Here is a 13,127-nt window from a genome sequence, read left to right on the forward strand (position 1 = left end):
AGCATTTCTCCTGTTGCGAATTATAAAAATCTGGAAAAAGAGTGATCTCTCGCAAGCAACGAAACATCAATAAATGAAAAAACAGACTCAGTTTGATTTAGTCTGTTCACGAGAGGTGTTGTATAGGGGCAACATCAAAAATGAAGTAATTTCCCATAAAAGATGAGAAGTTCTTACAATCTTTCAAGGATGATTTCTTTTTATATATATATGAAAACCGTAATCCTTTTTTAGAAAAAGGTAAATATGACAAACCGCCATAACAATAGTCAAACATACGCAGATACTGTATATATAGAAATGAAAAACATGATTAAAGACCTGGTGGAAACACTTAAACTTTAAATATTCTTAATGAACCTGTTTGTTTTGGATTTTTTTTGTAATTTGGTAACGACAATGGATCAAGAAAAAAGACAAGGTGACAATCAATTTTTTTTGTAAAATAGAGGGAAGTAAAGAGCTCATGTGAAAGGAAGATAAATTTAATGTCGCGAAAATTTTAACGATAAAAATATTCTCCCAATAAATAAAAAAAAAACAATGCCAAGTTAAAATGAATTTGAAGATGTGGTTACGCGGTCAAGTTTGGATTTCATAGACGCGGACCACAATTGGAACCGTCGAATATAGATACTGGTAACCTTGCTGATACAAATCAAAGAGTTTTTACTAAACTAAGCAATTTTCCAAATCGTTAACTAAATGAAACAGAGATAAGTGTTTTACTGATGAGTCTCAAATTTACACATACACCTGAAAAAAAAACAGTCCTCATAAATTAGATTTAGATTTAACGACTTTTTGCCGTGTTGGACTTTCTTTGGAAATTCTGTTTTTGTCTATTTTGTCTTAAACTTTATTGCAAGGGTGTATTTTGATAAGAATAAAAGATCTAATGTTTCTTTTGTAAAAAAAATTAAATTTTAATCCTCTAACAGGACGGAATGATCAACTGGACATATGTATATCTTGTACAGAATCATACTTTTCCAACACTATCAAATAAGATAAAGAAATAGGATTATTTAGATTCTTTTAATCAAAACAAAACTATTAATTATTTGGACAAAGATAATTAATTCCATTGTAATAAAGGAAGCAGTTAAAGGTTTGGTATTGCTTTACTATTTAATACTAGTTTTTTTAATGAAGAGAAAGTATTTGAATTATTAATGAATGAAATTTATCATTAATCTGTATCTAGCACTAATTCTGAGGAAATATTTATCAGAATAAGAATTTAAATAAAAAATGAACAACAAGATCAACAAGGAAGGGAGGCATTTAATGAACGCATCGCTCAAACAAAAGATCACCGGCTAGTAGGAAACCAAACAGGACAGGGAACACGAGCTAAAAAAAAAATAACAGTAATTTAACTTTTCATGTGAAGGAATACTTACTTGAATTTGATTTAAAAAAAAACACTTTTATGTGCTACCTGATATTCACAAGAGTGATATAATTCAAGAAGTATGAAATGAACATAATTCTGAATACATCGAAATTTTAAACCCAGCTGATTTTACAACTACGGCCTATTGTTGCTGGACCTGTGTGAAACTAGTCATCTAAGTTGTCATTGATACTTACCATATTAAGTTATTTTGTCCGAACATCACGACCCAACTCTGGAAACTACGTTAACATTAGTTGACAGTTATAATCTTTGTCCTGATTTATTACGTATAATACTTTATGTTTACGTTTGTTATCCGATTTGTAGTTACATAAACTTATGTCATGCCTTGTGTTTCACACTTTATTACTTGGTTCTGATAAGAATTCCAGATGCAGACCTAGGGTATGTTCTGAATTTTATGAGGAAAATGTGACTTCATCCAATTGATCACTTGATCTATATTATATGTTAATAAATAAGTGATTTGATATTGGCCTTGTTATTTGTCCGAGGGCAGTCGTATTGGCCAAAGGCCGAGGGCCAATTAGACTGACCCGAGGACAAATAACAGGGCCAATATCAAATCATTTATTTATTGACAATTTTATTAATTAAATACATGTACTTATAATATTTCACTTTTAATCCTCGGAGATTACTTCTTATTTTAATTCTAACATATTTTAATTATAACAAAGAACAACTGTAAAAATAACTATATTTTATCGGTTTGTATGGGAAACCTACATTTTGTAAGTTATATTGTAAATGTACAACAAAATTTTAGACTGTGAATGTTTAGAAACCGAGAATATTTTGTTTCATTTATGCAATACACACAGACCGAGTTAAAACAAAATGGCTGCCATTTCCCAATTTCTTGCAGAAATCTATATCATTTTTGGCCCTGCTTTATAAGCCAATCAAATTACTTCAAATGCGGGCTTTATATCTATATCACTTTTCGGCCCGGGGCCGAAAAAGTGATAAGATATTGGCCCTGTTTTAAGGCAGGCCATCGTGTTATTGAACGTGGCAGGTGCTTTTTCATAGGACTAATAACAAAAAGTTATTTAATAAAAGTACTTTATTATGTCGAGGGCCATAATTATGACATTTTTCCTGTAAGTACTCCAGATTTCCCTTAAATATTGTAGCTCTTTAGACGCCACCTCTATACACAATATCTTATTGAAAATACGGATTATATACCCGTTTTGACTACAGGTATTATTTATATTATTATTAACTGTATGTACATGTATTAATAATGTAAATGATAATAAGTGATATGTTAAAAATACTACTGTCTTCCTCCTGAAATAGCATACTCCTACTATTGAATATCTATACAAGTAATGCTATAGTGATCTGTCATATACGCTTGCTGTTGAGAAACATGTATACTTTCTGAGAAGAATAATTGATCCCGGGGACTAGAAGGCTTTCCCCACCGGTTAACAATATTTATACACATAACCCCAAATATAGAGAGGAACTTGAAATGCTTTAAATTGATATGGAAATTTCAAATAGTGATAACAATCTTAAAAAATAAGTCAAAGGACGTTGCTACCATATTATGTTTATTTATCCTGATTGAATGCTTACAACTTTTTATATTGGGCCATATAACCTGTAAATCATCAAATTTAACCATATTTATGGGCGATAGTTTCATATTAATATTGATTTTTTGTGTTTGTCGTTTTTGTTGTGTAGTATCATAATAAGCCGCCAAAGTTTGTTAAAGTCCAGGTACTAACATATTACATTGTATATATATGTAAATAATAGATAATTGCCTTTACATGCAATAGCATGTACATGCGCGTGTGTATGCGTGTGTGTTTGCTGGAAGCTGATATTACATAGACATCTGCCATCAGTTATATTTTCAAAGTTTTTTAAATTGTTTATGAAACAAAATTCAATATGAAATCATTGTTTCTACTGAATATAATATTTCACTTTTACTCTGAATTTATGTTTCATTTCCTATAGTACAAATTTATCTAAGCATGACACGCAATTGTTCTTGTGAAGTAACGGTAAAGTATGGCAAGCCAATGTGGGCAATTTTGTCATTTAGTTGGTAACCATTATAGTATTGGGTTATACAAAACCATAACTACCAATTTCTAAAACAGGGTTACTATATCCGACAGTACAATTTATACACATTATAAATATCGTGCCTTACGATGCACGTCAATCACAGCTGATATAACGCACTGCAATCATAGTTAAACAAATCGTGTTTATGTCTAAACATTATGATACGGTCACGCTGATAACACGGACAAATATATCACTTGACAGCTTGATCCAGCATGATAAAATCATGATCCACTAACTTTAGTATAGTTGCAATATGACATTACTTTTTTCGAATTATCGATTGATTTTTTTTAATAAAAAACGTTGTTAGTCGTAAGTAATTGTCTAAACGAGTCAGCCTATAATTCCTTCATGCTTTCAAATATAAAAACTCTCCTTGGCTGTGCCTTATGTTAATTATTACTGCTGAACAAATGATTTCTACACTTAAAATAGTGTTATATAATTAATTATACGCTCTTACACCTTCAGAATAATATAATGAAATTTATTTGTTTCGGTGACAATGCTGAATTCATTTCAAGGTGTAAGTTTGTTTCTTATTTCAAAGGTAAAACATAACATAACATATTCTTTATTTGGCATAATATGACAATACACATTTATACCCAATACAATTAACAATCATGTAATAAAACACTTAACATGAGAATCAGGTCACAGGGTAAAATGCTGGTATGTGCATTATCTGTTTAAAACAGTAATTATTGTAAAAACTATTAATAATAACAATTATTTTACACAGATTTAAATGTAAGTCTTGCCACAGCTGTACATTGACACCTACTGGTTTTACAAATTAAAAATTCTATACCAGCGCGTAATGAGAAAAGTTATCGTTTCGTTAGATTAAATTAAAGAAATGAAATACATTTATGACAATGACAATATTAGTTAAGTTGCAACAAGCTGTGGTGTCTCAGAAAGCAATGACATTAACAACTGCTTTACACTTAATGCATATGAAGATGTCTACTTACCGTAATGTTATGTAAGAGATAATTGTTTCAAACAATCTTAAAATATAGCATTTTATCATGACATTTGAGATTAATTTGGATTTAACAAGCAATTATGCCTGTAGCATATGGTAGGCAAATGTGAGCACTATATAGTCATTTGTGTGTAAATTGGCATAAATATTTTGAATCGTTATGTTAATTGATTCCAAAAAAAGCTTTCATGTATACAATCATGACAACTACATATTAGGCTTACTTTGGTTGATGCAACAATAACACGTTAGAAATACCGTGCTCTATATAGCACACTCAAAAAAAAGTGCTGATAAGTCACATACCGTCAATTTGGCACTCATACCAAAAACATTATATGTCCATTTATAATCAATATATTGAGGCAGCATGAAATATAAATCTTAATTTATAGACACAAATAGGTAGATACAGGTAGAACATCGGAGGTAATTACAAAACACAGACAAAATGAAAATACAACAACAAGCTACCGTTCACACATTTGGCAGCGCCGAAGATTTTGTTCTTTCTGATAAAATAGTATAAAATACTAATGTTACGCTGTGTGAAATTAATGATTTGTGTTAAGATATAAATAATGAAGCGAGACAACGTTATAATGTCGGGTGTCGGGGCTTTTTATATTAGTACGTGTAAGTCAATTTAGACACAAAAGTAATTTAAGGTAAATATTCTAAGGGGCTTTTTGTTTCAACAAATAAGAACATTATATATTAACATAATGTGTTTTTGAATGTAAAAATATTGAATGTTTCTTAAAATTATTACTTTATTATCTACTAGTAATTTATCAATTAATAGCATTCACTTTAAACTATTAGAGAATATGAGGTGTGTCAAAATTATATATTTTTCAACCAAAATAATCAGATTTCATTTTATAAAAAAAACACGTAATGATCAACTAACAGCGCGATACTGTAGATAGGCGTTGGTAGCATATGGCAAGTAAATGTGACTAATTTTCCCAATAATTGATAGATAATTTCATACTGGTATAATAGGCGGGCGATAAACGTTTTCAATAACAGGGTTAATGTGTTCACCAATGGCAAATAAACAGTAAAAGCTTTTAAAAGTAAATATATACAAAGCGTATATAGTTATAAATTCAATAATCGGCATCAGTACTAAAACGTATGACGCTGTGGTATCCTTTTTAAATTTCAATGACGTACAATAAACAATCACGCTTGAGTGATGTTGGTGTTTGCGTACTTGATAGCGTTTCTGTGTGCAAACGTACGTGGTCATGTCCACATGTGTATGTGGTTTTGTGTATGTTATATATCAAGGCACATTTTGAACTTATTTAGCATAGGAACTCTGGAACAGGACCTCATATTGCGGCGCATAAATCCGAATCCGTACCGACTTTACATATTGTTTGTCCGACCTTTGAATATCATTTCATATTATGCGAGCGGGTGGTCTTTAATTATCTTATCTCAATTTGATATAATCTGCTAATTTAAAAATCAGTCAAATTTACGGTATATTGAAAAAAGAAAAGGAGTGACATCCGCCATTTACCGCAACGTTCGGCGTAAGTTACCCCCCTTGATATGCTTGATTTTTGTTTTAATTTTTCTAGTACTCTCTTTATGTCACTCAATACATGAATACCAGATGAGTGCCTAAAATATTTATCTATGGATCATGTTTTAATATTCCTTTTTTCAGTTAGGCAAAATCAGTTGGACCATATTACTATGTCTGTTTTCTACATGTCAACAAATCAAAACACGAATACGCCCGTTATAATGCCGCCTATACCTGTCAACACGTGTAAACAATTAACCGTGAACGTTATATCCGGACGATACCTGATAGTTGACAAAAATAACGGGAACAAAATTCTGAAAAAATAGTAATCAATTGTAGCCAAAGGGGAAAAACTCATGCCGAAAACGTTGCGGCGAATGGCGGATGTCACTCCTTGTCTTTTTTATAATACCGTAAAATTTGACCAGTTTTAAAAGAGACCGATCGGGTTCAATTGATAATATATTTTATTAGGCCATATACTCGGATAATACTAAAAGATATTTAGATGTAGCAGAAACGTTTCTTAAAAACCGTTACACGATCGAAAATATGCGCCGCAATCTGCGGTCCCGTTCTCGAGTTCCTATGTTATTTAGCAGCGTCAGCAAAACAATAATTTTTTATTGTTAAACTGCTTACATAAGATACATGTAAGTACTAGAAAACCAAAGATGAGGCCTTAACACGATGAAATTAAGTACGTAAGTGTCATGTCGTTTTTAAATTAATAAAATACCCAAAGTCGCGTATGTTTTTAATAGTATGACATCTTGTACACATATTAGTGCTTCCGCTCATTTTCAGAAGTCACTTCCGTTCTCCTTCTGTAGTTGGAGGTATATATATTTTCTGAAACGTTATTGCGATAACGAGAAAAGAAAATGTTGTTAATATGCTATCAATCTTCAATCTGCTGTAAACGCCAACGATAAATTTACAGTTTTGAGAATACATTGTGAATACTTTAATTCACATTCCGTAACAAAGAGATCATGACTTCCTTCCAAATAGATATTTAGGATTTTGGACGAGTCGCCTAACGTAAATGCATATTGTACAGCGAGAGAATAAAAATGGCAGATACTTACTAATGTGAACTAATACATGCTTCCGGCCTTCGTTGATGGTTTTGAAAAATCAGATAGTATTACAATTGTTCATTGACCAGAGTTTAGATCACAGGAGATGATTATAATGGTTAGATTAGAATGCTTTGATGTCAGTCTTTTTGTTATTATTTTCAAGTTATGATACATTTTTTTTCAATATAAAAATTTTTGAGAGCGAGATGCCTAAACTGCGATGAGAACAATTTTGTCTAGTATAAATCGAAGAATTAAGTCACAGTTAGTCACCGGCTCGTGCAGCATTCAATGTAAATCTCTTAATTTTTATATAAGCACGGACTAATATCATGTCAAAAATGTAAGAGTGATAACAATGATTATTTTGGAATCTTATAGATATAGACTTAAACATTATTAGTTAATAACGGAATTAAAGTAATTGAATAAAAACTCAAACGACAATATAATCTATAGTTTTATTATTGTTAATTTGCCAAATTGACATTAGTATCTCGATTATATCAATGTTAATAGCATCTGCATCTGTTGTCCACGCAATGCCAATTTCTGTTACAATTTGGTAGTTGATCACTGTTCGTACAATCAGATTGAGAGAAACAAGTTACGGCTTGATTTGCTAAAATTAAAAAAAAATCAGAAATTATTTCATTAAAAAATGAGTTTGACTCATCAGAGGTGTTTAACATGTCAATACAGGTTATAATCTGTGGTATATATGTCGTTAACTTATCATAGTATACAGAAATACACACGATATATGCTCCATCTTTCAAAAGTGTTTTGTAATGAAATAAAACTTCATTGCATTAATCACCATTGTGGTAGATTTTCAACATTTTGTGCATGTAAAGGATTCAAAAAAGTAAAACTGTTTAATCTTGTAAAACACTACGCAGTGTATTACGAAAAATACCGTTATCTCAAATATTTAAAGCTATACGTGCGCTAAAAATATTTTGTTTCCTGTTGATACATGTATAATGATAAATAGCTAAAGACGAATCTTTGGTAATATTTTACGTCGTACTTTTAATCAGTATAAATGTTATGTATTTTTATCGTAAAAATAATATGTATTTCTTACGATTACACGTGCACACCATGTTAACACATTCTTTATGGAAGTTTGGAGAACATGTAAAACTCGTACATTCCTGTGCAGAACTGGTACAGTTCTCACCATACACGTACGCAACTGAAAAGAAAGAAAACAAATTACTACAGATATTGATTTAAATATCATAATATCATTTCAAAATACAATAGAATAATTATGATAAGGCAACACACCAATAAGTAAATAAGACTTCTACAGTTTTTTTTAGTTTCAATTTTCAATTAAAGCACATTATTTCCTCAGAAACGAATACATTTCTAGTTATTTAGAAAAGGTAGATATGTATTTTATAATCTTCAAATTGAGGTTAATGAACATGTGGATGCTTTGTAAACTGTAAAAAAGAGCGCCTAAATGCAAACTAATTTGTTCATTTCAAAGGTAGCAAAATGTAAACAAAGTAGTATTTTGACTTCCATTACAAAATATTAAATCACTTTAACTGTACTAACTGCCAAGAAGAAACGAAAAGAAAAGAAGTTCCACATAAATTGGTCAATGATGAACTCTTTAGAAAACTGTAAACGTTTTACCAAACTAAGAAAAACTTTTGGAGAAATGAAAATTAAACCACATTTAGGCCTACAATAATATTTTTACTATGCTCGCAACACTGTATTATTAATTTTTCAATAACAACAATTTAGCCGTAGAAATTCAGTACTTTCTCTTCTATTTTATAATAGTCTTAATACAAACACTAGATAAAGTATTTGAGGCTACGTTCCGTGTATGGCGCCCCTCGCCCTTGACGACCTTTATATTCATGTTTGCTTTACTACAGATGAAATGAATTAAAAATTGAACTAGCAAATTATATTTTCGCATAAAGCGATTAACATCATTGCTTTAACAATTACGTTTTGCGGTTTTTTACAAGTACCCGTTTTTTTCTTTATTGGCTGTCTTATTCAACTTAGGCAACAAAAATAACAGGACGGTAAATCTTAAATTACTTACCGCAAATTAAAGCAACGATCAATATTGAAGCATTCATATCTCTAAGTTAAGGCACAATGTGAAATTGCCCCACTTTAAAAAAAAGAATGACATGGGTTTATCATAATTGACCCATTAGATAAAAAGGAGGCTATTTTTAGTAAAAGTCGTGATAATATAATAACGATATACATAAATTATGTCAAGCATGTACTCTTCTATATTTTTGAACGTTTAAAATTGTACATCTTATTTTTGTGAAGGTCTGGCTTCAGAAATGTCTCACAATAGAACAGAGTAAAAACAGAATCCCGAAAGAAAGCTCAAGACGGGAAAATTGAAATATTTCAAAATCGGTTTCACCAAGGCTGTTCATGGACGTTACCGGTAATTGCAAGCTACCGTCCACGCCCCCTAAAATAGATAGAAACAGAATCCCTAAAGAAAGTGCAACACGACAAAATTGAAAATGTTGCAGGTTCGGTTTGATTGAGCCTGTTCATGGACGGTACTGGAAAGTGCAAGTTAGCGTCCACGCCCCCTAGCACCGGCTTGAGCAGAATTCAACATTTAACACGAAAATGGTAAGATTTTGATTATAGAAACATCCGCAGATGTGTTCATACGGCGGTTATCATGGAACCTTCAATGTGACACAGTAGTGTCATTCCATGAAAAGCGGCGTATGGTCCAAAGACCTGTATAAGTAGAATTCAACATTAAATATGAACTGGTAAAGTCATAGTATCTCGCTTTTTATTACTTTTGTAACTTCTTTCTTTTAAAAAGCGTTTAGTTAATAATCTTGCTTCTAAGCATATTGACTATGCTAAGCTTTATAGAGAAAAATAACGTTTAAGATTTTTGTAATCATATACAAGTATGACTCATCATGTGGTAAAGTCGATGACCCATGCAAAGATCAACACGTCAAGGAAATACCGTCCAATTAAAAAAAACATCTTTAACGGGTAAAAATAATTTCGATTGAACTATTGTTTTTTCTAGATATTAGCCTGTAATATGCTTCTAAATGTATTGCAATGCATGCGAAGATATAATGTATAGTGAACCGTAAAAATCATTCGCTACTACACCTATGCTTCTAAATAACACAAAGGTCAGCAAATCAGCACCCTTTATACCAACCCGTATGTCGACAACCTTGATACCTCAGAATCAACATAAACCGCCAACCAAGCCTAACGACGCGAGTGACGTGATTCAGCAAACAAACTTAAGAATCGTGACTTTTACAGATTGTGCATAATGTGGCTATTTAAATTGCCTTTCCAGTCAACAACCGTTTTGATTGACAAAGGTTGGCAATACATGTCGTCGTTCAGTAAAGACGTCCAAATCTAGGGTGTTCACCAACCGCTTCAGTTTCTCCCATTCAAATTGTTTAACTGTAGAAATGTTCAAACTCAATTGCCAAGTTAGCAGTTGTGACTGTTGACATTTCATTTGCAACGAAATAGCATTACCCCTCAGTATGGTATGATTTAACTTAAGATAACGAAATGTGATCCCAGAGCTTTTTCATATCGGTACCATCTTGCGAAATCTTTTTAAACAAATACTGATCCTACGGTAAGTATATATTGACATTAAAAATTATAATGCTTTATCATTTTAGATGAAACATTTAATATTTTTGACTTATATATGAACGCTAATATTTTAATTATTTAAATGTAAGGACATGTACATTTTTTATACTCTACATGTTTAATAATCGCTATTGGCTTATATAATTCAATTTGTTTCAAACCCTTTTAAAGGTTGCGCATTTTTTATAATATTTTCATTCAAACACCAAAACAGCAAATGGTACATATTACTAATAAATAAATGATGCAACAATATTCTCAAGTTGTATAAAACATAGAGGGGAGCTGTCTAGACGCTTAAAAAGGGAAAGAATTGATATATAAATGAGGGGGATAGCATGCTAAAAGATGGAACATACAGGCTGCCACGCCAGACCGGAAAAACAACAAAATTCAACAAACAAAAGATTAAACAATATAACTTACTGACAGAAAAAGTTTTAAGAACAATCAATGAGGCATAATAACGGCCAACGCTATATAATATTTAACCAAGCATTATTATTTAACACATATTATTACGAATTTATTACTGTAACAGTATGATGTCACATGAAAGCATATGTAAACTGTTGTGTTTTAACTTTTATAAGAACTCAAAATATGATAAACAAGATCAACAAGGAAAGGCGGTGTTCAATGAACGTAACCCCCACCCGACCCAGTAACAAGAGCCAGTGGCACCTGTAACATGTAGAGCTCTTTGTAACGTATTATTCGTAGCGTGTGAGATCTTGAAATTAACAAAAACAAAATTCTCCTTTTCTTTATATATGTGAACTATACATGTGTTCTTGTTTATTTCACATACATCTATATTCATATGATGCTAAAGTATAAAGGTAACGTTAAATAAGCAATAATTAGACAGTATACAAAATCAACGAGTTTATTACACCCCTCTGTTCTGAGAAAGTTGCTCTCCGTTATACTGGTACATTATGATCGTAATTATACTGGTACATTATAACATGTTTTGAAATTTTGCCGAGCTGTTGGAAAATTATTATTATAATTATATCGTAATCAAGTTATCAAACATAAAAATGAAATAAAGTAAAAACATGAAAATATCGGGTGTGCCAAGCAATTATGCGTATTATTTTAATTCTCCTATAAAGTTATGTAAAACATTTAAAACAACATCGAAACGAGAAACTCATAGCACGATACTGTAGAGATGCGCAGGCTACATATGACAAGCAAATGTGACCAATTTTCCCATTAACTTATTATTTCACACTGGTATAATAGGCGTGCAATAAACGTTTTCAATAACAGGGTTAATATGTTCGGCAATGGCAAATACTGACAATTTTTAGATTATGACGTACAATTTACGTTCTGAACGTTTCAAATTACACTATACAACTAAATGCATCTAGATACAATAAAACCATGTAGGTTTAAAAACGAATGCCATGAGTTTTCCGGAAACAGTTTTGTATAGATAACCAATAATTGACATTATACATATAACACATACATGATGTATGGTTGCAGCTTCATTGACGCATCAGTTTAATTCAAATTCGTTTGATCAATATAGTAGCGTCACTTTAAATAAAAGATTGAATTTGTTCTTAATTGGTTATCTTATTATTTAGTAATCTCATTTAGTAATTCGCTTTTTTTACAGAGGACCAATTCTTTACGACATAAATATAGCATTCGTTTACTTTGGAATCACAGTCCGCTATAATTTGAATGTCATTTACTTGTCACATTAAAGGTTCCATGATTTCCGTCGTATAAACAGATCTGCAGATGATTCCAAACAAATTAAAATTTCGCCAGTTTTCCCTTTTTGTGTGGAATACTGCTTGAGCCGTTGATTGGAGTTGACAGTAGTTTTCACTTGCTACTGCGTTCGTGGACATCACCCCGTGACATTTTCAATTTTGTCGCTTTGCGTTTGTATAAGGAGTCCATATTCTCTATAACACGAATATACTGGACTAGTTTATAGACTGCTACATAGATGCTACACATCTTGGCATATCCAGTTAATTACAGGAGATATAGTCTAGTGTATTTTTTTTAATTAAAACATCTAAACGTAATTTCTATTTTTCTACATCGGAAGTATATTGTCACTGCACATCAAATGCAAAATAGTAAGTTCTATTAAACAGCACGTTCATTCATATGCCCCTTTCATCGTCTTTAGCTTTTCTTGCTTCATGCTTTTTGATATGAAAATATTGTTTCGACACCTAACGTTTATGACGTAAAATAGAGGAAATAAGAATTCCTAAAGACACGGGGAGGAAGTGTTGCACGAAGGATGGAGTTCTT

At 31.5% G+C, this 13,127-nt stretch overlaps 1 protein-coding gene across 1 annotated transcript; it reads right to left on the reverse strand.

Annotated features, from left to right (window-relative positions):
• Positions 1-7,603: 7,603 nt before the first annotated feature.
• Positions 7,604-9,344, reverse strand: LOC132743266 (serine protease inhibitor Cvsi-2-like). The gene is made up of 3 exons (XM_060731800.1): positions 9,238-9,344; positions 8,245-8,355; positions 7,604-7,776 (listed from the first exon to the last, which is right to left on the reverse strand). The coding sequence occupies exons 1-3, from the start codon at positions 9,272-9,274 to the stop codon at positions 7,667-7,669; spliced, it is 258 nt and encodes an 85-aa protein (XP_060587783.1). The 5' UTR covers positions 9,275-9,344; the 3' UTR covers positions 7,604-7,666.
• Between the last annotated feature and the right edge of the window lie 3,783 nt (positions 9,345-13,127).

Source organism: Ruditapes philippinarum, unplaced genomic scaffold (genome assembly GCF_026571515.1).
Source record: "Ruditapes philippinarum isolate M1 unplaced genomic scaffold, ASM2657151v2 ctg2064_1_1_1_1, whole genome shotgun sequence".
Taxonomy (NCBI): Eukaryota; Metazoa; Mollusca; class Bivalvia; order Venerida; family Veneridae; genus Ruditapes; species Ruditapes philippinarum.

Excerpts from the sequence above, each read along its gene's own strand:
- LOC132743266 (XM_060731800.1), bottom strand. The coding sequence starts at position 9,274 with ATGAATGCTTCAATATTGATCGTTGCTTTAATTTGCG. Across the intron at positions 8,356-9,237 it reads GATCGTTGCTTTAATTTGCG|TTGCGTACGTGTATGGTGAG; the intron begins GTAAGTAATTTA and ends CTTTCTTTTCAG. Across the intron at positions 7,777-8,244 it reads CATGGTGTGCACGTGTAATC|CAAATCAAGCCGTAACTTGT; the intron begins GTAAGAAATACA and ends TTTTAATTTTAG.